Source organism: Corvus hawaiiensis, chromosome 1 (assembly GCF_020740725.1).
Source record: "Corvus hawaiiensis isolate bCorHaw1 chromosome 1, bCorHaw1.pri.cur, whole genome shotgun sequence".
NCBI classification, from domain to species: domain Eukaryota; kingdom Metazoa; phylum Chordata; class Aves; order Passeriformes; family Corvidae; genus Corvus; species Corvus hawaiiensis.
Genome location: NC_063213.1, coordinates 96,146,480 through 96,173,116, shown reverse-complemented (window position 1 = coordinate 96,173,116; position 26,637 = coordinate 96,146,480). Strand labels below are relative to the sequence as shown.

The following is a 26,637-nucleotide window of genomic DNA, read 5'->3' as shown; positions in this document are numbered from 1 at the left end:
ACCCCGCACGACCCCGCCGCACCCCGCGCCGGGCGAGCTCTGTGGGGCCTCAGTGGGATGGGGACACGGCCACCCTTCGTGTCTTCGTGGCACCTCCTGCCGCGCCCTGCCACCCGCTGCCGGGGCACTGCCGGGCCTCGGTGCCGCGACGCCGCGGGACGGGACGGGGCTGGGCGCCATGGCCGGGCAGGATCCAGCCGGTGATGGGCTCAGTCCCGCGGTGCTGTGCCCAGGGGTCCCCGGTGCCCGGCGGCTGCCCCGGTGGGAGCGGAGGGGGGTCGGAGTGGCCGCCGTGCACATCTGGGAGTGATTTGGCACATTCCACTGGGCTGAGCACATGCCGGCGCCTGGGCCTCGCCGCCGCGGCCCCGGTGTGCGGGGAGGGGGCCAGCGGCCGCTCCGGGCTGGGGGTGCCCCGGCCTGGCTGGCCACGACTGGCCAGAGCATCCAGGCTCGCTCTGGTGAGCACACGGGGGAAACTGAGGCACGGGAATGTGCTGAGTGGCCTGGTGGGCACCACCCTCCGGTGTGGGATCCTGACAGGCACGCAGGAGTCCTGGGCAGTAGGGGGCCAGTGTGACTCCCCCCGGGGTATGTGCTGAGGCTGGCCACACGCCTCACATGTGTGTCTTCCCAGGGGAGCTCCTGCCCCACTGCCCTCCCAGCTCTCGTGATGCAGGGTCTGGTCTGTGCTAGTGGGTGCAGGGCCCTGGGTGCCCTTTCTGGCTTCCCAGAATGTGGCTGGGTAGCCTGTGTCCATGTCCGTGTCCCCATCGCCATCCCCTTCCTGGGATCAGCATCTCTCCGGGGACAGACCAGGGAATCCCCCCGGGTACAGGCACTCTATACCCCCAGGGTACCATGGGTGCCCCCAACCCTTCCTCTCTGAGCCTGGGGGGGCAGCTCAGGGACTCCCCATTCCTCTCCCCTCTTCTCCCCAGTGTGTTCCCATCTCTTCCCTACACCCCTGGAGCACCCACCCCCCGTGTTTTCCCTCATGTGGGTGCCCCAATCCTCCACCCGGAGGGTGGGGGCGAGTATCCAGAAGCAGAGAAAAAGGAAGCGGGCTTGGGGGAGCGTTGGAGCACCTCCTTCTGTGAGTGTGTGGGGGGGGGGAAAAAAAGGGAAGAGGGGCACCGACGTTGCGGTGCGCGGCCCCTTTAAGAGCCCCCCCACCCGGCGCGGCGCGCGCACCCACTTTCTCCCCTTCCGCTTTCTGGAGACTTCAAAGAGTTACAACGCGGGGCTGGCCCCGCCCCCGCCCCGCCCCCGCCCGCGCCCCATTGGCCGTTGGGGCGGAGCGGGGGCGTGGCCACCGAGAGGGGCGTGGTCTCCTCCCGCTTCCCCCCGCCCTCCGCCGCCGCCGCCGCCGCCGCCGCCGCCGCCGCCGCCGCCCCGCCCGGCCCAGCCCCGGGTAAAGTTTCCCCGCGAGCACATGACTCGCAATGGCCGCGGCCGCCGCTCGGTGAACCCCCCCGGGAACCCCCACCCCACCCCTCCCTCACCCCTCTAAGCCGGGGCGAACCCCCCCCCCAGCTCCTTCCCGGTGCCGCCGCCATGCAGCCACCACCGGGAGCTCCCCGGGTTTAAGGATTTCGGTGTTGGAGTCTCCGTGAGCAGGTAATGAGTGGGCTCCGGATCTACCCGTGGGAGTGGAAGGGGGGGTTGGGAAGGAGGGTCTTGATGCGGCTCCGGTACCGCCTCTGGGGATCTCCCTCCGGTAACGGGGGATCCCGGGGTTCCCGCAGCGGGGGAGGGACTCCGCCGGGCTGCGGCTGCCGGGCGCACCGGAGCCGCAGCGGGTTCGGGATCGCGGCTTTGGCCCCTGCCTCCTGCCATTTGGCTTGGGGGTGCCGGAGTTCCCTCTCCCGGTACCGACCGCCTGGGCGCTCCCGAGCGGCAGCGCTGCCCCCCCACCCCGGGGAGGGTTCCGGGGAGGCTCCGATAGCCTCTATACCCCACCGGCGACCGGAGGACCGCCACGGAGCGCGGTGCTGAGGGGACCCCCCCCCCCCCGGGATTACCGGGCTCCCTCGGGCCGCCGGTGTGCGCAGCCACATTCCCCCCCACCTCCCCGCGGCGGGGGGGGGCCGGGGCCGGTTCCCCTTTTCGGGGTGCGGCGGGGCCGGGGCCCGGCGGGGGAGCGGGGCCGGGAGCGCGGGGGGCGCCGGGGGCCGGGGGGCGGGAGCGGCGTCTGCGCCGTTTCCTGGCCGGCGGGCGGAGGAAGCCATCGCTCTGCGCGGCTGACAGGGCGGCGGCGGGCGGGGGGGCCCGGGGGAGCCGGGCGGGGGGCGGCGGGGCCGGGGAGGGGACCGTCGGCCGCCGCCTCCCTCCCGCAGCAGCTGCCCGGGGCCGGGCCGGGGGCGGCGGAGCCCTCGCGGGTTCCGGGCGGGGTGGGCGGGTGGGGGTGCTGTCCCCCGGGTGCTCGACCCCTGCAGAGGGGGGATTCCCCCCCGGGGGCGGGCAGCGGCGCTCCAGGCTGGGGTGGGCCGGTGCGGAGACAAATCTGTGCTTCTGTCCCCCAAATCTGTGCCTCTGACCTTTGACCTCGTTGGTGGCAGGGGCCGCCCCGCAGCGCGGCGGGTGCTGGGGGTGAACACGGGGGCTCCCCAAGCCGGTCCCCCCGCTCCGGGGAGCCGGGCAGGCACCGGCTGGTGGCTCCGGGTGCAGCACCCGCTGCGTCCCCGCGCCGGGATTAGCGGGTGGCGGCTCGGTGGCTTAGCGGCCCCGCGGCCACTGCTCCCGGGCCATATGTCACCCGTGGGCCCCCACCCTGCCCTTGGGGGTGACCTTGCTGCGGCGCGGGGATGCGCCTGCTCCCGTGGGTGCTCGCACCGGGGATGCCTGTGGGTGCCTCAGTGGGTGTCCGGCCTCTTTGCCCATTGCTCACAGCCCCCCCAGGTGACGCGGTGACACGGCCACCGACAGTGGGATGGCAGGAGCAGGGCAGTGCACTGTGCCTCGTCTGCCGCTGCCTGGTGCCTGCGGCTGCTCCGTCCCACAGGGATGCCTGGCTTCACCCAGCTGTCCTTGTACATCCTCCGTGTCCCTGCGCTCGGTCCCTGTGGCAGGAGCAGCGTCGCGGCCGCGGAGCCTGGGGATGGCCTGTGCCACTGCCACCTCCTGCCCTGCGGCGCTGGGATTTACCATCCTGCCGCTCTGGATCTATTTATATCCAGGAGGTTCTGGCGTGACAACGTGCCACACTTGGCCGCGCGTGCCCTGAGCCACCGTGCCCTGGGCCACTGTCCTGGCAATGTCCAGTGCTGATGCCAGTGCTGCCATGGAGAGGGTGGCTGGGCTCTGGGGTCCCCCAGCCCTTTTTGGGGTGCTGCTGTAGCACGTCAGGGCTGGGGGAACTGTGGGTCCCCTGCAGTGCGTGCCTGGAGCCTCAAGGTGCCCCACGGCCATGGGGCACCCCTGTGCCGCCGGGCCCCCTGGCAAGCGCCAGCCCCGGGGGGGGCGCAGCGGGTGCGGGGGGTGCGATCATATCTGCGGTGACACATGTGCTGATTACGGAAAATGGGTTAATCTCCCTGCGGCTGGAGGAGGCTTAGCGGGGGGTGGCTCGTGGCAGGGCCCGGCGAGGGGCCGCGTGCGTCCGCTGTGGCCTCCGCTGTCCCCACTGAGCCCCGGCTGCCAGGCAGTGACAAGGGACATGGCAAGGGGACGTGGCAGCGGCACACGGCAGCCTGCCTGCCCGCAGCCAGCCCGGGTGCGACACGGTGGGTCGTGGTGGCTGCGGCACGGAGTGGTTTGGTCCCCCCAGGTACATCAGGTCTCTGCTTCGGAGCCTGCCCAGGCTGGGGGCACGGTGCCACCAAATCTCGGTGTCCGGGAGTGTCACACGGCCGCCTGCCCGCCGGGTCCCCCTGCGCTGTGTCCCGAGCGGCCCCGTGCCAGCTGCACTTGTCTGCCGGCTGTCGCCGAGCCAGCGAGGGCTGTCTGGGGCCGCGCTGTTCCCGGCACGCCATTCCCAGGGCGCCGGCTGCCGCCGCAGCCTCGGCTAAAAACAACCGGGACTGCCGCGAGTGGCTGCCGGGGCACCATCCCCCTGCTTCCCGGGAGCCCCTGGGGAGCTGGGATGGGGCACTCTGGGACCCCTGGGATGGGGCACTCCGGGACTGGGAGTTCTGGGCCTGTGGTTCCCTGCTTTCATCCTGAAGGTTGGGTTGCAGGGTGGAGATTGGGGTGTACCTGGAGGTGTCCCCTCCATGGGCAGGCAGCAGAGGGTGTGGGTCCCCAGGGTGCTGTGGGGGCAGCCCACAGTGTGAGGGGTTGGTGGGTCACGCTGGCCGGGACACCACCGGACCTTTGGGACCGGCCTGCTCCTCTCAGGCACCCACAGTGCAGCCAGGCCGGAGCAGTGCCGGTGGTGGTGTGGCACAGCCGTGGCCATCCCAGGGGCCGTGGCAGGGGCTGGGGCACCTGTTCCCGCAGAAGAATGGCGCATCTGGTGGTGGGTGCGGGAGGTGTAACCGGAGCGGCGCGTTCCCGGCGTAACCGGAGTCGGCCCGGCCGCAACAGGTGGAATTTCAGTTTGTGGCTCGTTGCGGCAGCAAGATGTGGGGTGCTGGGGTGAGGACCCACACCACAGGGCCAGTGGCAACTCCCTGGGGTGCCCATGTACCCCCATGGGGTGCCCCTCCCCATGGGAGGCCAGCATGGCCACCATCCCAGCTGGCACGGACAGCGTCCCCGTGGGCCAGCGTGGTGTCCCCGGCCCTGTGTCTGTGCTGGGGGAGCGGTGGTGGCTCCGTGTATCTTGCAGTTGGTGTTGGGGTGCGGGAACACCAGTGCTGCCCCGGGACCTGTGGTGGAGCAAGCCCCTGGTCTGCTGCTGGCCCTGGAGAGTAGGATGTAGGTCCTGTGGTCAGCACTGGCCTCAGCATCCTCAGATTCCTGTTCCCAGCAGCCTCAACTCCGGCACAGGCTGCCTGGCCCAGTGTGTGCCGCTGGCTCCGGCCATGCCGCAGGCTGGGCATGATTCACGCCTGCCCGGGGACGTGAGAAACGTGACGGTGACTCACCGTGGAGAGCTTTGGGGATACGGGGAGAGGGTCTCTCTCAGCAGCCCTGTCAGGGGGTCACCTCACCCCTCCTGCACGATGCTGGCTGGCCTGGGAGGGCCCGGAGGGGCCGGTGGCGGCGGGGGGCAGCGGGGGGCAGCCGGGCCCTTGGCCTCGCGTGCGAGGCCACCCCGGGCTGGTTCTGCCGCCAGCGAGGAAACCGCAGGCTGCAACCGCAGCGGCTCCGCAGGCGCTTCCTGCCCTGCCCCGAGGCTGCCATCCTGTGCCCCCGTACCCTAGAACGGCAACCCCTCTCTGCCCACACACTGTGGGGGCAGCCTGGCACGGGGGGGTCCCCATTGCCGGTTCTGGTGAGGGTGGGGGACATACACAGCAGCTGCTGCCAGATTTGGGGAGTGCAGGATGCTGCGGTGGTGAACCCTGCAATGGCAGCAGGGCCAAGGGCCTCAGGTGGCAGGTCAGCGGGGTCATTAGTCAGTGGGGTGATAAGTCAATGGGGTGAGAGAGTCTAGGGTGGCAGAGGAGCATGGTGAGAGAGTCTGGGGTGACAGAGGCTGTGACAACTGGGCCAGGACTGAACTGAAACCTGTCTGCCTGGGAATCGAGAGTGGCAAGGGGAAGCTGCGGCCTGGAGCACGGTGCCTGCCGGCATGACAGGAAGGGCTGGGTCGCTGCCCGCTGCCCTGCCAGGCACCCCCAAACACCCCCAGCCCCGCTTGCCCCCCGCTGCCGGGGGGGCCAGGGCGGTGCCCCCATTCACCAGCGTGTCACATCCGGGCGCTGGTGCTGCCATCACCGTGTGCCCCGGCAGGAAGCACAACTGGGTTTGGGGGTGTGATGTGGGCTGGAGCTGGGGTACTGCCTGCACTGGGGGGTTCGGGGAGCCTCAGGGTGGGCTGGAGGTGTAGCTGGCTGGGGTGGTCACTGGGGACGGGGTGCTGCGGTGTGGCCATTCCGGTGGGATCCTGGTTGCTCTGTGGTTGGTGCTGGCTGTGCTGGATGTCGGGGAGCAGGATGCACCTGTGGGCACTGACCCCAGCCTGGGGGGTTACAATGGGGGGCTGCATTTTTGAAAGGGGTCTCTTGGGGGACTGTGCCAGTACTGCCTGGCCTACCTGGGTGTGCACAGATTTTTGCGGAGGGCTTTGTGATCTCTTTGGGGTCACAGTGGGATGGTGGCTAGGTCAGCCTTGTCCCACCCCAGCTGTGTCCCCCCACCAGCCATGGCCCCCCAGATCATGTCCCCCACCAGCCACACTGCTGCCAGCCTTGGGAATGGTGTGATCTGCGTGTCCGTGCGTCTGTCCACCCACTCCCGGGGGCCACCCCCGGCCTGAGTGGGAGGTTCCTCATGTCTGGATTTGGCCCGGGCCCCGCAGCAACGTTTTCCATGGGGCTGGAACGAGGCGCTGGATTCCAGGAAGCTCCGGGCCTCATCCAGCTCCTGCGGGGACTGGAGGAAAAGGCGTCGGGGCGGGTGAGCGTGGGCCCTGCCGAGGAGCTGCATGGCCCCTGGCCCCACACCGCTGGCCTGGCGGGTTCTGGGAGTGCAGCTTGGTCAGAACACTCAGGACCCCCATTTGGAACACCCAGGACCCACATTTGGGATGCCCACAACCCCCCAGCTGGGGAGCAGCCGTGTGCTGGGGGCTGTGCCGGCACATGGTCCTGGGGGAGTTCCTCTGGGCACCAGCTCCTCCTGCCTGCCAGGACCCACGGGAGCAAGGCTGGCCAGGATCCCCGGACCCTCCTGGCCACTGCTGGTCATGTGGAGCATTGGAAAAGGGGGTTGCTGGCTGGGTTGGGGTGCACGGTGACCAGCCTGGCGGCGTTGGCCTCGCTCGGTCCCTGGCCGGCGGTGTGTGGGGGGGCTGGAGTGGGTTGAGTAATTGGGCCCCGGCATGGCTGGCACAGTGCCCGGCGAGCACTTGGCACCGGCAAACATAAACAGTTCTTCCCGCGCCTCCCTCCCCTGGCTCCCCCCAGCCAGCACAACTCGGGGGCCACGGCCTGGCCGGGGGGGGGGCATGGGCAGTCCCCCACACTGCAGGCCAGGGTCCCTGCAGTGCCATGTGTGGACCCCACGCAAGGGCTGTCCCCAGTCTGATGCTGACCCAGCATCCGGCACCGTGCCCTGGCAATGGCTGTGGGAATCCCACACTCACTGGGGCACCCTGTGCTGGGGGGAATGTGACCCCCCCCAGGCACTGATGGGTGCCCACTCTATAGTGACAGGACCATGGGTCTCCCCATAGGTGCTTCCCACTGGGTCAGTGGGTGCTGGTGTGAGCTGGGAGAACTGTGAGGGGTCCTGCCTCCAGTGGGTGCACCCAGCTGGGTTCTGGGGGGGCGGGCAGGGCCATGCCCATCCCGGCCCCTCCCCAGCGCCTTGCCGGGCGGCCCAGCCTTGTTCCTCTGGATCCTTTTCCGCCTCCGCGGGGCCGGGAGCCAGCACTCTCGGCAAATAAACAGCCCCCGCCGGGCCCCGCGCCAGCACTTAAATAAACAGCCAGCCCGGGATTGTGAAAGCCCCGTGCCCCTCTTCCCACCTCCCCCCGACTGGCCAGGGCCGAGGGGTCCGTGCCCACCGGGCTGGCGTGGGAGCTGGCGGCGCACGGCGTGAGCTGGCGCGTGGCACATGGCATGGGGTGGGGGCTGCGTCGCGACGGGCACGGCCCAGCCCTACGGCCAGCCTGAGCCCCCCGGTGCTGGTCCCGCGGGGCTGAGCCCCCTCCCTCTGAGGCCGGGTGGCTGAGCCCCCTCGCGATCCGCGCAAGCATGGGGGGGAGCGGAGCCGGAGCGGGCGCGTGGCCGTGACGGCAGAGCCGGCCTGGAGCGGAGCCGCTGTCCTCAGGGGACCCCGGTGTGCCCGTGTCCCGCCCCCGTCCCCAGCTGCCCCGCAGCCCCCCAGGCTGGGCAGGGGCTGCTGCCCCCAGACCCTGCTGCGTGCCCCATCTCCCATGCTAGGCCTGGCAGAGCAGGTTTGGGGTCGTGGTGCGGCCTTTGGCTAGAAGGGGTGCCCTGTGGGACCACAGTGTCCCCATACCATCCCCACACCGTCCGCCCGTCCCCCCCACTAAGCTAAGCTGGGATTAGGGAGCTGCGCCTGCCGGTGCCGCCGTCCCGGTGTTGTTAATCGGGGGATCGGCTTTAATCCCCCACGGAGCCCCAGGCCCAGCCGGCTGCGCCCTCCTGGGGCCGGGAGGGGATGTGGCCCCGGGGGGGGGCTGGGGAAACTGAGGCACGGCTGGTGGGTGACCCCACTGGGTGGGAGTCAGCGGTCACAGCCCCTCTGCTAATGCCCCTCTCTGCTTCCCCCACAGCACCGCAGGACCAGCGCCAACTGTGAGGACAGCCCGGCAGCAGGGCACCTGCGGGCCCCATGCTCTGCTTGTCCCCCGGACCCCGCACCTGAGAGCCCCCTGCGCCGGAGACCCCGCCATGGCCAGCAACAGCAGCTCCTGCCCCACACCGGGCGGGGGGCACCTCAATGGCTACCCTGTGCCCCCCTATGCCTTCTTCTTCCCACACATGCTGGGGGGGCTCTCACCGCCCAGCACCCTGGCCGGCATCCAGCACCAGCTCCCCGTCAGTGGATACAGTACCCCGTCACCTGCCAGTGAGTACTGCGTCTCTGCAGGGGCTGGTGGGACCCCCAGTGCTGGAGGGGTATGTGGAGACCCATCCGGGCCGGGCTCTGTCCCCAGCATGGGATGTGGGTGCCAGTCCCAGGCTGCTGCTCCAGCACTGGTCCGTAATGTGCCCCAGGGCAGTGGCGCTGGTGAGGTGGGGTCTCCTTGCTCCCCGCCACACCTGTGGGGAGCTGATTTTGGGGGCTTCATGATGCAAGCGCTGGGTGCTGCTCCCCATGTGTTCATCTGAGTGCTCCTGCTGGGGAAACTGAGGCAGGGAGTGCTCAGTGGCCCTGGTTGTGTCATTAATGGCTGTTTTATACGCTGGTTATTAATGGCCCATGGGCCCTGGCCAGGGTGTTCCTGTCCCTCACTGTGACCAGACTGGGTGCTGGGTGGCTTGGTGGGTGCTGTGTCCCCACGGTGGCTCTTTGTTCGCCGGTGGCGGGCCTGCCATGGGGGAGGCTATGAAGGCAATGAAGACAATCATCATCGCGGCTGCTCCCGATTCCATTTCCCCGTGACAGGGTCGTTCATCACGGTCCCGGTAATCACTGCCAGCCATGATGGCAGCTGGGAGCTGCTGGAGGTGGGCATCCACCCCGGGTCCCCCTGAACCAGCACCCCTCAGAGTGCCTCAGTTTCCCTGGATGCCATCTTGGATGCCATGGGATGGCTGCTGGACCCCTTCTCACCCCGGTCCCACGGTGGGTGGGTGCCCATGCCCGTTTTGCTGCATCATGGGTGCCCTGCGGCGCCTGCTGGCGGGGAGAACCCCGTGGGTCGGGGTGTGGCAGGGCCCCCCCGGCCCGTCCTTGGCCCCAGGGGCCGGTGCAGGTCCGGGCAGGGCCGGCCCTGGGTGCTGTCCCCCGCCGGAGCCGCCCCGGCGGCGGTGGGACCCAGTGGGACCAGTTCAGCGACTGGGTGTCGGCGGGTGGGGCCACTCCCCCGCGCTGGCTCTGGGGCCATTCTGGGCGTGTGGGAACAGGCTGGGGGTGCCGCCTGTGTCCCCCCCCTTCCCTGACACTGAGGACAGAGCCGCGGGCTCGGCTGGAGGGTGTCCTGGGGTGGGTGATGGACCGGTGAATCGTGCCTCAGTTTCCCCTTGGCCTTCCCTGCTGGGTGCCCGAGGGATGCAGGGGGTGGGGGCACCGTGTCTTGCCACCCCCTTTGTAGCATCCACACAGCCTGGTGGGCGCTCTGTTTGGGTAGGCCCTGCAATATTGGGGTGGCCCCTGATGCCGCTGCTCTCGCTCCTGGTGCAGGGAGGTGCCGGTGTCTGTGTCCCGGCTGCGGGGGGGGCCGGTGCTGCCACCCCCTCCTCACCATGTGTCCAGCCCTCACCAGATGTGCTGCAGCTGTGCGGCCCTGGGGCCGATCCGGCTGGGCCCTCCTGGGTGTGCAGATGCCCCTCCCGGGATTTGGGAGCCCAGCGGGTCCGTGGGTGCTGGGATGGGGATCTGGTGGGTTGGGAGCTGCATGTGGGCATGTGTGTGCTCACATGATGGATGTACACACGTGTGCCCTCTGTGGGCTGGGTGTGTGTGCGTGGAGCTGTGTGTCCGTGGCACCGCGTGCTGCTGGCAGTGCTGGTGTGTCTCTGCACAGCTGTGTGTGCACAGCTGGGGCTGTGTGGAGCGTGCGTGTGTCACGTGTGTGTGTGTTTGTGTCAGTGCCCGCTGTGCCTGTGTGTGCACACCTGGGCTATGCAGGGCGTGCATGCGTGTGTCACGTGTGTGTGTGTGTGTGTGTCAGTGCCCACTGTGCCTGTGTGTGCACAGCTGGGGCTGTGTGGAGCGTGCATGCATGTGTCACGTGTGTGTGTGTGTCAGTGCCTGCTGTGCCTGTGTATGCACAGCTGGGGCTACGCAGGGTGTGCATGTGTGTGTCACATGTGTTTGTGTGTGTGTCCGTGCCTGCTGTGCCTGTGTGTGCACAGCTGGGGCTGTGTGGAGCGCGCACACGTGTGTCACATATGTGTGTGTCAGTGCCTGCTGTGCCTGTGTGTTGATGGCACACGCAGAGCAGCGTTGCCCGTGTCTCTGTGCCGGGTGGGTGCACGCGTGTTGGTGTGTGTGGCGGTGCTGGGTTGCGCCTGTGCCCTCATCCCCATCCCCGGGGGCTCCGTGGCGCCTGGCTGTCCCTGGAGGTCCCCTCCCCTTGCCCAGTGCTGGCCCGTGGTGTGTCTCAGGAGTCCCTGAGGGGCTCCCTGAGCAGCCGCCCCCCCAGACCCTCCCTCGCCCTGATTCCCAGGCCTGGCTGCGGGAAGCGGGACCCCAGCCCAGCCCCCGCTGCAGCCGCGCCCCCCCCGGCCCCACTCCGGGCTGCCGGGACAGGGGGCCCCGCGCCCGGGCTGGCCTGTCACCCTACCCGCTGGCTCCGGTTTCCTCGCGCCGCAGCCGCTCCCCCGCAGCGCCCCGTAATTAATTAATTTTTAAAAATTAATGAGCAAAACGTGCTCCCTGTAGGCCGGGGGCTGTGCGCGGGGGGGCCGCGGGGCTGGGGGGCCCCGCTCAGGGCAGTGGCCGGGGAGCCCCGCGGGGTGCGGTGCTGGGGACCCCCCGGCCCCCCCCATCCCTGACCCGGGAAGATTGATGAGGCGCTGGGCCCCCAGCCTGGGAAAGCCCATTAGGCGGAGGTTCTCTATCACTGTCAGGGGCCGGGGGGAGCCGCCTGTTCCAGCCGGGAATTTGCCGGGCTCAAAAGCGGCTGAAGGGGATAAATGTGGTCTTTTGAAGTGGGCGGGCGAGAGGGGGGCTGCGGGGCCCGGGGGGGCTGCGGGGCCCCGAGGTGCCGGCGTGGCGATGGGGGAAGGGGCTGCGGCCAACACACCATACCCCGGGCTGGGCTGAGGGGGTTTGTATTGGGGCCCCCGGCATCCCTGTCCGTGGGGACTGTGACCCTGTGATCCCAAAGTCGCCCCCTCCGGGCACGGGGGGGGTCCTCCATGGGGTCCCCATGGGCCGTAGGATTGGGTTTTCGTCGGCCTTTTGGAGGCATCTGTGTCCCCCCGGAGCATCGCTCTGGAAGTGGGGCCAGGAGGATGCGGGGCTGGGAATGTTGCTGGAAGGGCCCCATTTTCGTGTCCCCAGGCCGCTGGTGGGATGTGGCTCAGGGCGGGGTGTCCCTGTCCCCCTCACACCGCGGAATTGCGTGCGGGGTGTCCCCTCGCCCAGTTCCTCTTGGCTCTGGAATTAAGGTTTTGTGGTTTTTTTTTTTTTTTTTTAAATCTCTGTTTCTTCCTGTTGCCGCCGACGCGGGGCGGGAGGGGATGCGGGACGGGAAGGGATGTGGGAAGCGGTGCAGGAAGCGATGCGGGATGGGAAGCGCTGCCCGTCGGGGCGGCCGTCAGCATGGCCCAGCCGCGCGGTGCCACCGCCCGCGTCCCCTCCGCCGTCCCCTCCGTCCCCTCCATCGCAGCCACATTCTTTCCAGCGCTGGTAAATGAGTCAGAGCAGACATTTGTCATGTTCGCTGCAGGAAGTTGGAGCAGCGCTGGGCTTTTGTTCGAAACCTGCTGGCTAAGCAAAGCCCCGACTTGCCATTATTATTTAAACAGGCGCTGCCGCGCTGCGCAGCCCCGCACGCACACACGGGCACGCACACGCGTGCACAGCCACACACGGACATACAGCCACACACGGACATACAGCCACACGTGTGCACAGCCACACACGGACATACAGCCACACACGGACATACAGCCTCATGTGTGCACAGCCACACACGGACATACAGCCACACACGGACATACAGCCACACACGGACATACAGCCACACATGGACATACAGCCACACACGGACATACAGCCACACACGGACATACAGCCACACGTGTGCACAGCCACACACGGACATACAGCCACACACGGACATACAGCCACACGTGTGCACAGCCACACACGGACATACAGCCACACACGGACATACAGCCACACGTGTGCACAGCCACACACGGACATACAGCCTCATGTGTGCACAGCCACACACGGACATACAGCCACACACGGACATACAGCCTCACGTGTGCACAGCCACACACGGACATACAGCCACACACGGACATACAGCCTCACGTGTGCACAGCCACACACAGACATACAGCCACACACGGACATACAGCCACACACGGACATACAGCCACACATGGACATACAGCCACACACAGACATACAGCCACACACGGACATACAGCCACACACGGACATACAGCCACACACAGACATACAGCCACACACGGACATACAGCCACACATGGACATACAGCCTCACGTGTGCACAGCCACACACGGACATACAGCCACACACGGACATACAGCCACACACGGACATACAGCCACACACAGACATACAGCCACACACGGACATACAGCCACACATGGACATACAGCCACACACGGACATACAGCCACACACAGACATACAGCCACACACAGACATACAGCCACACATGGACATACAGCCTCACGTGTGCACAGCCACACACGGACATACAGCCACACACGGACATACAGCCACACACGGACATACAGCCACACATGGACATACAGTCACACACGGACATACAGCCTCACGTGTGCACAGCCACACACGGACATACAGCCACACACAGACATACAGCCACACACGGACATACAGCCACACACGGACATACAGCCACACATGGACATACAGCCTCACGTGTGCGCAGCCACGCATGGACATACAGCCGCACACGGACATACAGCCACACACGGACATACAGCCACACACAGACATACAGCCACACACGGACATACAGCCACACATGGACATACAGCCTCACGTGTGCGCAGCCATGCATGGACATACAGCCACAAGTGTGCACAGCCACACACACACAGACAGCCACACATGGACACGCACGTGTGCACAGCCACACACGGACATGCACACAGGCACAGCCACACATGCACACAGGACAGTCACATGCATGCACACACAGTCACAGCCACACTCACAGGGCCAGACAGAGCCACACGCATGCACACAGAGCCACACACACGCACAGCCACACACACACACGGACACACAGATGTGCGTGGCAGCACCCACATCCTCCGATCCGTGTCCAGCCGTGCACATGCGTGTGCTCCTCCTGCCCATGGCAAGGCCCAGCTGAGGGCTCCTCTCCCTCCAAGGGCACTCCTGGGCTAGGCAGCGTGGGGCTGGGGCAGTGTGGATGCCGTGGCATGCCCGCTGTGCAGCAGGGAGGTCACCGCTGCAGCGGGAAGTGGCACCCCCAGGGCCTGTCCTTGGCGTGTGACCGTCCCTGCTCTGGGCAGCGCCGTCACCACTCAGGGGTCCCTGGGTTTGCAGTGTCAGCTTCAGTGGGGGCTTGTGTGAAGGGGCGGAGTGGTGGGGACTGGTGGCACATGGTTTTCTGCCCTGCGTGGGTCACACGCCAGCACACGCGTGTGCACGCACACACAGGTACAGCAGGCTGTGCACACACGCGTGTGTTCACATTCTCAGCTGCTCCCGTGCTCAGAGGGACACGGTGTCACACACATGTGCGTGTGTGTGCAGGAGGAATGCACACACGTGTGTGCACACAGGCTGCCCTGCGCAGGCACACGCACCTCCCCGTGCGTCTGTGTAGCGGGAGCACACGTGGCTCCGCTGCAGCCGGGATGCAGACACGCATCATGCACTGGGAACATGCATGAACACACGTGCACATGCATGTACACGGACCCACCCACCCCACCGCGGGGGGGGGCCGAGGGTCAGGCCGAGGTGAGCCTTTCCCGCGGGTTCACCCGCAGTTCACCCGCATCCCATTAGGCAAATGAGCCACGGTCGCCGGGCAGCCCCCGAGACCCCCCCGGGACCCCCAGGGCCCCCGTCATCTCCGCCGGGCAGTCCCCGGGCCCCCCCAGCCCCGCCTTGAGCCCCTCCCCATTTCGCTCCCGTGTGGTGCTGCCCCTGCGTGTCCGTGTCCCTCTGCATGTCCGTGTTCCCCTGCGTGTCCCTTGGCCCCGCATGTCCGTGCCCTCTCCTTGTGTCCATTTCTCCACCGCGTATCCGTGTCCTCCTGCGTGGCCGTGTCACCTCATGTGTCCGTGTCCCCACCACGTCTGTTGCCCCCCTGCATGTCTGTGTCCCCCTCGGTGTCCGCGCCCCCCACCTCCCGCGTGTGCTTGTCCGTGTTGCGTGTCCGTGCCCCGCCCCCGCGTGTCCATTTCTCTCCTGCGTGTCCGTGCCCGTCCCCTACATGTCCGTGCGCCCTCCGCGTGTCCGTGCCCCGTGTCCGTGTGCCCCCGGCGTGCGGGTGTCCGGCGGCCCCGCGGCGCGCAGCGGGTTAAGTGCGAGGAGGCGGCGGGTGCCGGGAGGGACCGGGGCTGGCGAAGCCGCAGAGCCGGCGGGGCTGCGCCTTCCTCCCCTCCCCCCGCCTCCTCCTCCTCCTCCTCTTCCTCCTCCTCCTTCTCCTCCTCCTCCTCCTCCCGCCGCTCGGGCGCGGAGCGAGCGGCGGGGCCGCTCCGCGGGGCGATGGCAGCGCGGCGCGGGGCGCCCCGGGGGCGCGGGGGGGGGGCACTGACCGCCCGGGGCCGCCCCGGCCGGGGGAGCCGCCCCCGCCGCCCCGGGGCCATGTACGAGGGCGCGGCGGTGGCGGGGCTGCCCCCCGGCCCCTTCCTCCGCATGGATTTCTACGGGCCGGGCCCCCGGGGCTGCCCCCCCCGCCGCCTCCCGCCGTGGAGCAGCTCCGGCCGCTGTAGGTACCTGCGCGCCGGGGGCGGACGGGCCCCCTCTCCGTCGCATCGGGCCGGGGAGAGGGGCCCCGAAACCCGGGCGGGGGTGGGGGGCGGCTGCGGGGATGGGTGCGGGGTGCGGTGCTGGGTGCGGGGGCCCTGGCCGTGGGCGGGGGGCTGAGCTGAGTGCTGGTCCCGGGGGGGTGCGGGGCTCAGCCCCCCCAGCCGTCTCCCCACCCGCTCCATGCGCAGATGCCACCGGCTCTTTAAACACCCCCTGCCCTATTTCGGGGGCAGTCAGGACCTCGGGGCCGAGCTCGGTGAAGGGGGGCAGGGGGGTCGCCTCTCGCCCCCCCCCTTCCCGCAGCGGGGTCCAGGCAGCGCCGGCTCCGCCGGGAATTTCGCTCTCTCCTGATAAAGGCTCCGGGAAAATCCAATTAACTACAGACGGAGCCGCCGCTGCTGCCCAGGCGCAGGGGAGCCCCAGCCTGGGCCCCCACCCTGCCCCGGATCGGGGGGTCCCCCTGGGCCGGGGGTCCTGGGTGTGGATGTGAGGCCGGGCCAGCTCTGTTCCTGCTGGCGGGACCCTGCCCTGTGTCCCTGAGGGGTCGCAGCCCGGTGTCCCCTCCCATACCCATGTCCTGTGCGAGGGGGGGCAGGGAGGGCGTGAGGACACCGCTGTACCGGGATGGGCAGCAGGGGGACACGGGCAGCGCACCCCAAGTGGCGGCCAGCCTGAGAGCTCTTCCCCCAAGGGGATGTGGGACCCTGCTGTGGTTTGTGCCCACTGTGTGTGGGGGGGGCGAGTGAGGTCTGGAGGGGCTGGAGGAGTCCCGTGCCCCCGCTGTGGGCAGCCGGTGCCCTGGCACCCAGGGGCCACCACAACAACCCAGGGAAACTCCTGTCGGGTTCCGTGGGACTTTTCACCCCGATAAGGGCGGGGGCCCATTGCGGGGTGCCCGTGGCCGGCGCTGTGCAAAGGGTGTGTGGCCGTGGACCCCGGTCTCACTCCCCGCATTGTCTCGGGGCCGCTCGACCTTTGCGCTGGCACCGAGCGCGGCCGAGGGGCCTTTGTCTGCGCTGGGGACACGCGGGGGCTCCCGCTGGCTCTGTGAGGGGGGGGCTGCCTCCGAGGCCTCGCTCAGGCAGGGTGGGCAGGGGGGTCCCAGGCTCCAGCGCCACCCCTTAGGGCAGGGCCACCCGGCTCTGACTGCCCTGAGCAGGGTAGCTGGGGGGCATTGTCCCCTCTCTGTGCCCCCCAGTCCTGCGGGGGCCGGAGCCCCCTCCCCGTGGGCCGCAGCGCTGGGTGGACGTGGGTCCCCTCCCTGGCTAGGGCACCTCGGGGCTCTGGTCACGGTGACCGTGACCTGGCGGGTGCGTGGGCGGCGGGCGCTGGCGGGACTCCCTGGCTGTGCGCCCCGCTCCCGACGTCACACGAGGTGCCGTGTCTCCCCAGCCCGGGGGTGCCAGCCCGGGCAGGGCTCGGTGGTGTCGGAGCAGCCGTGCTGTGCCTCAGTTTCCTCAGAGCCAGCTGCGGCTGTGCCCGCTGGCCCCGCGGTGCTGGCTGCTGGCCCAGCGTGGCACTGCCCTGCCCGGCGGGGCGTGTTGCGCTGGCACAGCAGCCAGAGCTGCTCAGGGGGCACGGGGAGCCCATCCATACCCTCAGAGAGGCCTGGGGCTGCTACCATGGGGAAACGGAGGCACGAGGCAGCTCCTGAGAGTGGGGGAAGATCTTGTAGGAGCCCACCAAAAGAGTGGGAACCCCCTGCCCCTGTGGGGCCATGTGCTGTTGGGGGTTTTTGGAGTGCTGTGCGGGTGTGGGAGGGGTACGTGGGGTTAGATTGTGCGTGGCACCCCCCCCGCTGGGCACAGGGTGGCCTCACATGGCCTTGTGAAACTGTGGGTCACAGATGGGTGTGTCGGGGTTTTGGGGACCCCAGGCCCTGGTGCTGGCAGGGCACAGACACCGGCTCCTGGGCAGGATGCTCTGAGGGGACCAGGCGGTGCCCGGTGGGCTGAGCCCCGTGGCTGGTGGCATGTGAGCAGGAGCGGGCGCCCCACGGCTCGGGGTTCCCGGCACCCTCTTCCCTCCCCCCCCCCCCTTCTCCTGCAGAAGCGCAGGAATTCGGGGCACGTGGGATTCTCATCCGCAGGGAAGCCCTGGGTGGGCCTCCCCCCTCCTGTGGGGGGCTGTGACCTCTGGCACGGCACTGCCACCGCACGGGGCTGCGGGGACCCCCGGTGACCCCCGCTGCGCCCTCGGGTGGGCTCCCCCCTCTAGTCCCCCCATCCTCGTCCTCCCCCTCTGGCCGGGGTCTATCCCGGAGCCGTGCCGGGGTGGCGGCGGCGCGGAGGCCGGTGTCCCCGCCGGGCACCGGCACACGGGGTGTCCCCGCGGGCGCTTTCCCACGCCAGGGCGGGGGTGCGGGTGTCGGGGTGCCCCGGGGTCCCCCGGCGCGGGCAGGAAGCAGCCGGCGGGGCCGCGGGCGGGGGCGGCGCGTTCAGCGTTCACCCGGGATCTGGCGGAGCCGCAGCATCTGGTCTGCAGCTGGAGCCGGGCTCCGCTGCCTCGGCCGGGGGGGACAGCGGGGTCCCCCCTGCTGCGGGGAGGGGGGCGGGCTGGGGGAGGGGATGAGCCTGGGCATTGGGGTCCACCGTGCCCCCAACTGCACCCCGTCACCCAGCCCTGCGCGAGCAGGGGAGGTTGGCACCCATCCTGCCTGCTCAGCGCGCCTTTGGGTGCTGCTCTGTGCCCTCCCCATGCCCCCCAGGGCCGCGAGGGGCACCCAGGCCTGATGCTGCCATGAGGGGCTCCTGGGGAGCTGGCTAGGCTGGCGGCTGTGCCTGTGTCCGTGTCCCCTCCGTGGTGGCACCTCGGTCCCTTGGCCGGTGGTGGGGGTGGCAGGGGATTCCCGGGGTGCTGGCGCAGCTCTGCCAGCGCAGGGACGCGGAGGGAGCCGGGTCCCCTCCCCCCTCCGCACCCAGCACGTCAAAATCTTGTCAAATCCGCGTTTTGTGAGTGCAGCTCTCCACGAGGAAGTTCTTAAATTATATAAAAGAGGCGATAAATTATAGACGACGTTCGCTCAGTCACTTTAATGGCTCCGCTCCCTCGAGTGGCAGCGGTGATTTATTCAGCCTAGGAGCTCTGCCCGGCGCTCGCCCCCACGCCCGTGTCCCACCCCGCACACCCACATCCCACCTCGCAGCCTCGTATCCCACCTTGCATGCTCACATCCCTCCCTGCACCCTCACAGCCCACCACACACGCTTGTATCCCACCTTGCACGCTCACATCCTACCTTGCACACTCCCCTCGTGCCCACACACTCATATCCACCCTGCGCAATCGCCTCCGTGCCCTCATATCCCACCTCACACATTCCCCTGGTGCCCCACACACTCACGTCCCATCCCACACACTCGTATCCCACCTTACACACTCATTTCCATGATCTCAAATCCCACCCCGCGTACTCCTCACCCTGCCCCGCACGCTCCTGTCACACCCCGCACATTCCCCGTCCCCGTTGGCGCCTGGGGACAAGCGTCAGGCGTGGCTTTGTCATGGTGTCCCCTCCCTGGCCCCATCCCGTGGCCTTTGGCGAGGGGCCCGCGGCACTGCCGGGCTGGGGACCCCCAGCCCTCACTCCCCAAAACCCCCCACTCCACTGGGGCCCCTTCTCCGGGCCGGGTGTCCCTTGCCGGGGCTCCCCACGGCTCCCCGGCCCCGGGGGGACTCCAGCGGCCGTGGGGCCCTTTTTGGGGTGCAGGGGCCGGCGGGGCGGGGGGGGCCTGGGCTCCCGCCGGGCCCGGCCTTTAATATCCTGTTTGACTGGTTCGCTTGGCTCTGCTGCAGAAAAACATTCGCAAACATCCCGGAGCAGCCGGGGAGCGCTTAACCCCTTCCTGGCTGCGCCCCACGCCGGGGGTGCACCCCGACTGTGCTGAGCCCTTCCCCAGCTCAAGGGGTGCACCTTGACTGTGCTGAATGCCCCCCCTGCACTCCAGGGGTGCACCCAACTGTGCTGAGCCCCCCCCCGTGGGCTAGGGGTGCACCCCGACTGTTCTGAGTCCCCCCGCTCCAGGGGTGCACCCCAACTGCGCCGCCCCCCCCCCCAGCCTGGGCTGTGCTAGGGCAGGGGCCAAGGTTTGACCTGGGGGGCTTGGGCACCTCCTGCAGGGTCCTGGGGGATGGGGGTGCTTTCTGGGGTGCAAGAGGTGCATGCCTCGAGGTTTTGGGGTGCAGAAGGGCAACAGGCACGTTCCATGAGGTTTTGGGGTGCAGGGGCACTGGCTGTATCCCCTGTGCTGGCAGGGCTGAGGTCTGCTTGTTACGGGGACAAAGGCAGCGCTGCCCTTGGGGATGTCCTCCATTGGGGAACCTTGGGGTGCCAGCTGGGTGCCACTGTGCCTGTCCCCTCCTGGGGGGCCATGGGTGGTGGGTGACCCCCGGGTTTGTGGGGGTTCCCCTGTATATATGGGGGTCACACTGTACATGTGGGGGTCACCCTGTACGTACAGGTGCCACACTGTACATGTGCCCACGTGTGAGTGAGTGTGTGGCACTGGCCCCCCCCAAGCTGGCCCTGCACTCTCCGTCCCCCCATCCGCTGGCAATGCTGATTGGGCTGGGGGCTTCTGAGATCCCGGCCCTTTTCTTTGCTTTTTTTCCTTTTTTTTGTCTGCCTGAATTCCACATCGTCTCTGTGACCTGGAAATGTCACGTTGCATCTTCCCAGCTCGCGTCCTCTCCCCGCTGGCCCTGCTCGACCTGGCGCCAGGGCCGGGGTGGGCAGTGCAGGGCTGGGGCTGCCAGGACCCCTGGAGCTGGGGAGCAGCCGTGGGGTGTGGGGTGGGGGGTCCCTGCCCGGGGGGCTCCGTGCCCTGAGTGCCACCCCTTCCCCACAGCCGTCGAGACGCAGAGCACCAGCTCGGAGGAGATCGTGCCCAGCCCCCCTTCACCCCCACCCCTGCCCCGCATCTACAAGCCCTGCTTCGTGTGCCAGGACAAATCCTCGGGGTACCACTATGGGGTCAGCGCCTGCGAGGGCTGCAAGGTGAGCGCTGCCACCGGCCCCAACCGCCCCCACAGCTCCCCGGGGGGAGCATCCTTGGGATGCTTGGTGTCCCCGTGCCGGGTGCTGATCGGGGCGTGCGGGGTCCCCAGGGCTTCTTCCGCCGCAGCATCCAGAAGAACATGGTGTACACGTGCCACCGGGACAAGAACTGCATCATCAACAAGGTGACACGCAACCGGTGCCAGTACTGCCGGCTCCAGAAGTGCTTCGAAGTTGGAATGTCCAAGGAGTGTGAGTGGGGCTGGGAACGGGGACAGGGATGGGAACAGGGATGAAGAGCAGGGATGGGATGGGAACACGGATGGGAACACCCTTCCTGGCGTCCCAGTCAGGGGGCTCTGGATATGATGGGCCATCCCAGCAGCCCCCACCGAGTGCCCAGCAAGGCCCGGGGGATGGGGACCCCCTGGGATTGTGTCACAGCCCGGCAGTTGCCCGGGCAACGCGTGATTGATCATGTCAGAGATAAATGACGCTGACGAGGCCTCCCCGCTCCGCTGGCAGTTGTCATGGTGCCCGGCTGTGCCCCCGCGGTGGGTGCCCGGGGGAGAGGGCTGCTGAGGCACAGCTGCCTCCCTGAGTCTTGCCCCATCTGCCAACCCCTGGGGGCCTGGCACTCCTGGGAGGAGCTGGCAGAGCCTGGGGGACCAGGAACTGCCAGGGGAGTTCAGCATCCCTGGAGGCTCACCCTGCACCTAAGAGGGGTCCTGGCCCTCCCAGCCCACAGAGGGTGATCCCTGCAGGGCTGGGGCTCCTCCCAGCTGCTCCACCCTTCCCAGCTGTCACCCCCAGGGTCCCTCCTGTGCCCCTCACCCAGTGTGGTGGCTCAGCTGCCATTCTCTGTCCCCCAGGTCCTTCTCTGATATGCTGAGCACCATCCCCGCAGGCCCCCCCAGGGGTGCAGGGTCTAACTGCACCCCTAATTGCTCCTAATGGGGGTTGTTTAAGGGAATCTGTGGGGCTGATGGCTCCGCTGGGAACTTGTCACCACAGCTGAGCCGACTGCTGGTGGCAGGTTCCCATCCTGCCCTGGGGGCAGAGCGCGGTGGGGCAGGGGCTGGGTGGCACTGGGGCACAGGTGACACTGACCCTGCCATTCCCGCAGCCGTCCGCAATGACCGGAACAAGAAGAAGAAGGACGTGCCCAAGCCGGAGTGCTCGGAGAGCTACATCATCACACCTGAGGTGGAGGAGCTCATCGAGAAGGTGCGCAAAGCCCACCAGGAGACCTTCCCCGCGCTCTGCCAGCTCGGCAAATACACTACGGTGAGTGTCGTGGGGTCCCGGGGGTCCGGGGGGACTGGGGAGGGCCACACCCCCCCGTGCCCTCATCCCCCACCTCCCACTACAGAACAACAGCTCGGAGCAGCGCGTGTCCCTGGACATCGACCTGTGGGACAAGTTCAGCGAGTTGTCCACCAAGTGCATCATCAAGACGGTGGAGTTCGCCAAGCAGCTCCCCGGCTTCACCACGCTCACCATCGCCGACCAGATCACCCTCCTCAAAGCCGCCTGCCTCGACATCCTGGTGAGCACAGGGATGGGACAGGGATGGGGACAGGGACGGGGAGGGGACACCAGGCTGAGCCCCCTGGCCTCTCCCCACCAGATCCTGCGGATCTGCACGCGCTACACGCCGGAGCAGGACACCATGACCTTCTCGGACGGGCTGACGCTGAACCGCACGCAGATGCACAACGCGGGGTTCGGGCCCCTCACCGACCTGGTCTTCGCCTTCGCCAACCAGCTGCTGCCGCTGGAGATGGACGACGCCGAGACGGGGCTGCTCAGTGCCATCTGCCTCATCTGCGGAGGTGGGTGCAGGGACAGGCACAGCCTGGCCATCCTCCCCCAATGGCTGAGCAAGCAGACCCCAAATGAAGCCGAAGCAGTGGGAGCTGGGAACCCACAGGATGGCAACGGGGATGTGCTGTTCCCCCCAACCAACTCTGTGCCCCCTCCCCAGACCGCCAGGACCTGGAGCAGCCTGACAAGGTGGACAAGCTGCAAGAGCCACTGCTGGAGGCACTGAAGATCTACGTGAGGAAGAGGAGGCCCAACAAGCCCCACATGTTCCCCAAGATGCTCATGAAGATCACAGACCTGCGCAGCATCAGCGCCAAGGGTGAGGCTCCTGTGGCTTTGGGTCCTGAGGGAGCATCCAGGAGACACTGGGGCATCTGGGTCACTCAGCATCCTCCAGAGGGGATGAAGAGGAGGACACACCCAGCACTGCATCTTCCAGGGATGCTGGAGATACCACACTGTCCCTTGTCCTCAGTGCCCAGGGAGAAGCAAAGCTGGGGGTGTCAGTTTGGGGGTGCTGCTTTCAGGGTGCTGTTTTGGGGGTGCCATTTTTTGGGTGCCGGTTTGGGGATGCCAGTTTTAGCGTGCCATTTTGGGGGTGCCCTTTTGGGGTTTTTTGGGTGCCGTTTGCGGTTGCCAGTTTCAGGGTGCTATTTTGGGAGTGTCAGTTTGTGGGTGCCTGCTGACCCCGACCCTCCCGCAGGCGCCGAGCGGGTGATCACGCTGAAGATGGAGATCCCGGGCTCGATGCCGCCCCTCATTCAGGAGATGCTGGAGAACTCGGAGGGCATGGACACGCTGGGGGGGCAGGCGGGCAGCCCCCGCGGGGGCAGCCTGGGGCCCCCCCCGGGCAGCTGCAGCCCCAGCCTTTCGCCCAGCTCCAACCGCAGCAGCCCGGCCACGCACTCGCCGTGACCCGCGCCCGGCGCGCACCAGGACAGAGCCCGGCACGCCGGTACGGGGGGAGGTCCCTGCGCCCGGCCCGGCTGCAGCCCCCCGGGGCGGACTCCTCGGCAGCCCCCGCCGGAGCGGCCCCTGCGGGGACCCCCCAGCCCCGGGCCCAGCGCGTTGGTTGAGTCACATTTCAGGGGCGCGGGGACCCTCGGCCGCGGCCCCGGGGACGCCCCGGCCCCACCAGCACCAGCACCCACGGGATCGCGACCACCGAGCCACCCCCCCCACCCCGGCCGTCCGCGTGGGGGCCCGGCCAGCCCCGCACGCCGAGGAAGCAGAGTCATTTAAAAGAGAAAAGAAAGCAAAGTATATATATATAAATATCTATAAATATCTATAAATACGTTTTAAAACCTTTGTAAAAGTTTGGAGGGGTTTTTAGGCCTGTGCAGGTGGAGGGGGCACGGCGGGCGCTGCCGGGGGAGGGGGGGGGCACACGGTTTATTATTATTAAATTCTTTTTTTTTTGTTGTTGTTGTTGAGATTTTAGTGGATTTAGAGTCGGGGGGCACCGGGCGGGCCCTGCCCCGGCCCCCCAGGCGGGGAGGGGACTGTGGGGGGCACACGGTGGTGCCAGTCCCAGCCTTGCGGGGATGGGGGGCCCGGCCCTGCCGGCACGGGGAGGACAGGGAGGGGGGACGGGGGGGGGCTGGCTCCAGAATAAAGTTTATTTATTCTAGTGCCTGGCTCGTTCTTCTTGTGGGGGTACCAGGGGAGGAGGGGGTGCAGGGGTGGGGAGGAAATGGTCAGGCTGTGGCACCCCAAGTCCTTGCTGCACGAGGGCAGCCCAGGCCCCCCCGCATTGCTCTCCCTGTCTGGTCATCCCCAAAGGCTGGGACAGAACCCTTTGGGGTCCCCCAGCACCCCAAAGCTCTGACCTTCCCAGTCCTGAGGCCACAATCATGTCCCCCTATGCCAGGGGCCAGCCCTGATGCATTTGTGACACTCCCAGCACAGGGTTTGGGGGCAGCCCTGGCCACCCCCCCGTGCTGGCCTGCGGGGTACAGGGAGGTCACAGGTGTTCCTGCTACTGTGCAGGGATGGGACCTGTTTGTTTTCTTTTTGTCCGTATTTTTTTTTCCAGCAGCTGCCGGGTGAGGCCCATCCGCCACCCACAACAGGAACCGGGGGCACCGGGGGCAGCGGGGCACAGCCCAGCCCGGCACGGCCCGGCTTCCCTGGCACAGCGAGGGCCGCGACCCCTGTGGGGCACGGAGAGCCGCGGTCCCCGCCGGGCCGAGACCGGGCACAGCTGACGCCGGCAGCGGCAGCCGGGGCCCGGTCACACGGTGAGGTCCCCCCGCGGGTGGGGACCACAGGGCCCCTCCGCAGCCCCCGCCGGCTGCCCGGGCGCCGGGCCCCGCTCCTGTGGCCGGTGGCAGCAGCCGGGCCGGGCCGGGGGGCCCTTGCGCAGGAGGTGGGCGAGCTCGGCCAGGCTGAGCAGCGCCGAGATCAGCCCCACCACGAAGTAGAAGTGGATGAAGACGGTTTTCTCGGTGGGGCGGGAGACGAAGCAGTCGACGCGGTGCGGGCAGGGCCGGCGGCGGCACACGAAGAGCGGCTGCACGCTGAAGCCGTAGAGCAGCGCCTGGCCCAGCAGGAAGCCCAGCTCGGCGGCGATCCGGGCCACCACGCTGCCCACGTAGAAGGGCTGGAGGCGGCGGGCGCGCTGGCCGGGAGCTCCCCCGCGGCCCGGCTTGGCCGCCTGGTGCACGGCGAAGATGACGAAGACGGCGGCGGGCGCCGAGAGCACAACGACGTGGAAGACGAGGAAGCGATAGTGGGAGATGGGGAAGGCGGCGTCGTAGCACACGGGTTTGCAGCCCGGCTGCTGCGTGTTACACACGAACTCCTCCTGCTCGTCCTCGAAGACGTCGCTGCCCACGGTGGCCAGGACCAGGATGCGGAAGAGGAGCATCACCACCAGCCAGAACCGGCCCACCATGGGCGAGTGCTCCTGCACGGCGTCCAGCAGCGAGCTCAGGAAGCCCCACTCGCCCATGGCCGCGCTGCGGGAGCGGGGTCAGCGCTGGGGGGACGCAGTGCCCGCGGGGTCGGACCCCGGCGGCAGCGCGGCCCCTCCAGGTCTCCATCCTCCCGCCATTCCCAAACGCACCACGGCGTCCCCGCTCACGGGAGGGTGCCCAGGCAGCGCCAGCCCAGCTCAGCCCTGCCAGGAGTGTCCCCAGGTACCCGCTGTGCCCAGGACTCGCTCCCCCAGGGGTGGATCCAAGGACACCAACGGGGACAGGACCAGCAGATTCCCCCATCCCTTGCCCCCCACCACAGCTCGGCCTGGCTGAGCTGCGGTCCCCCACAGCAGCCCCGTACCTGCGGAGGCTGCGGTCCACAGTGTGCCAGCGCTGCTGGCGCCGGCTGTCCAGGACTGTCCAGGACTGTCCAGTCCCTTGTCCAGCTGGGATGGGATAATGGTCCCACAGCCACGCCTGGAGTGCTTTTAAAGGGACAGAGCACCCGCAGGGGCGCCTGGAGGGAGGGAAGGGCTCAGCACTGCCGGTGGGGCTCAAGGACTAAAGCTGTCCTGCCCAGGGCCAGGAGCTTCCCAGGGCACAGGTTGGCAGAGGGGCGGTGGCTCCCCCAGTGCAGAAATGCCCCCAAACTTTGGCTTTCCCAAACCCGCAGGGCCTCAGTGTCCCCAAGCCACAGCATTCGGCCCCAAAAGGCCCCCCCAGTGCTGGCATCACCCCCCTGACCCATCAGAGCCTGGGTACACCCAGCCCTGCTGCCACAGCTTCAGCCCTGCAGTGCCTGGACGATGCTCACGGCTGGCACCAGCCCTCCCTGCCCCAGGATGCTGTGCCAGGGCTGTTGGGGGTCCCATGGATCTTCCCAGGTTGTCCCTGCTCTGGCACCTGTGGACTGATCCCTACAAAATCCTGTGTGGCACAGCCAGGACTCCTGCCAGCCCCTGCCATGCCCAGCCCAGGCCAGCGCTGTTGGCCTTTGCTGGCGCCTCAAATCCCCTTTCCAGTAATGGGGGCAGAGCCCTGGACAACACAGGTCAGCCCCAGACCCCCCTCGGGGACGTGCAATGCCCAGGGTAGGTCAGTCCTGATGCCCCACAGCCCAGTTCCCATCCAGCAGCATCCCCAGCACCCCATCCAAGATTTTGGGATGGGAAACTCCTGGTATGGACTCTGTGGTCCACTCTGTGTTCCCAGAGCTCCACATCCACATTAGGATGATGCCAGGGTTCTGAGAGCAGCCCCACAACCCACCCGTGGCTCTGTCATGGGTCATGTTCTGCAGCAAGAGGAGCCGTAAATAGCCCGGCCCTCGGACGGGACGCGCCGGAGACGCTCTCCAGAGCCAGTGGAAAATCTGACAGGGCTTTCCACACTTGACTGGGTTCCAGCAAAGCACCGATAGCGCGGGGGGCCCTGGGGTTTCATGGAATGGTTTG

At 68.0% G+C, this 26,637-nt stretch overlaps 2 protein-coding genes across 3 annotated transcripts; one reads left to right on the top strand and one right to left on the bottom strand.

The window, feature by feature from the left end:
* The first annotated feature begins 1,422 nt into the window (after positions 1-1,422).
* Positions 1,423-23,269, top strand: RARA (retinoic acid receptor alpha). 2 transcript variants are annotated; one of them, XM_048317544.1, is made up of 9 exons: positions 1,423-1,620; positions 8,354-8,649; positions 20,284-20,432; positions 20,543-20,684; positions 21,559-21,719; positions 21,805-21,981; positions 22,063-22,267; positions 22,420-22,578; positions 22,963-23,269. In XM_048317544.1, exons 2-9 carry the CDS (start codon positions 8,472-8,474, stop codon positions 23,172-23,174), a joined length of 1,383 nt encoding a protein of 460 aa, XP_048173501.1. In that variant the 5' UTR covers positions 1,423-1,620; positions 8,354-8,471; the 3' UTR covers positions 23,175-23,269. The 2 variants fall into 2 exon arrangements, with proteins under 2 accessions (XP_048173501.1, XP_048173510.1); XM_048317553.1 differs by lacking the exons at positions 1,423-1,620; positions 8,354-8,649 and adding an exon at positions 15,257-15,395.
* Positions 23,270-24,495: 1,226 nt separating this feature from the next.
* Positions 24,496-25,215, bottom strand: GJD3 (gap junction protein delta 3). The gene has a single exon (XM_048317567.1). The coding sequence runs from the start codon at positions 25,213-25,215 to the stop codon at positions 24,496-24,498; it is 720 nt and encodes a 239-aa protein (XP_048173524.1).
* Positions 25,216-26,637: the final 1,422 nt, after the last annotated feature.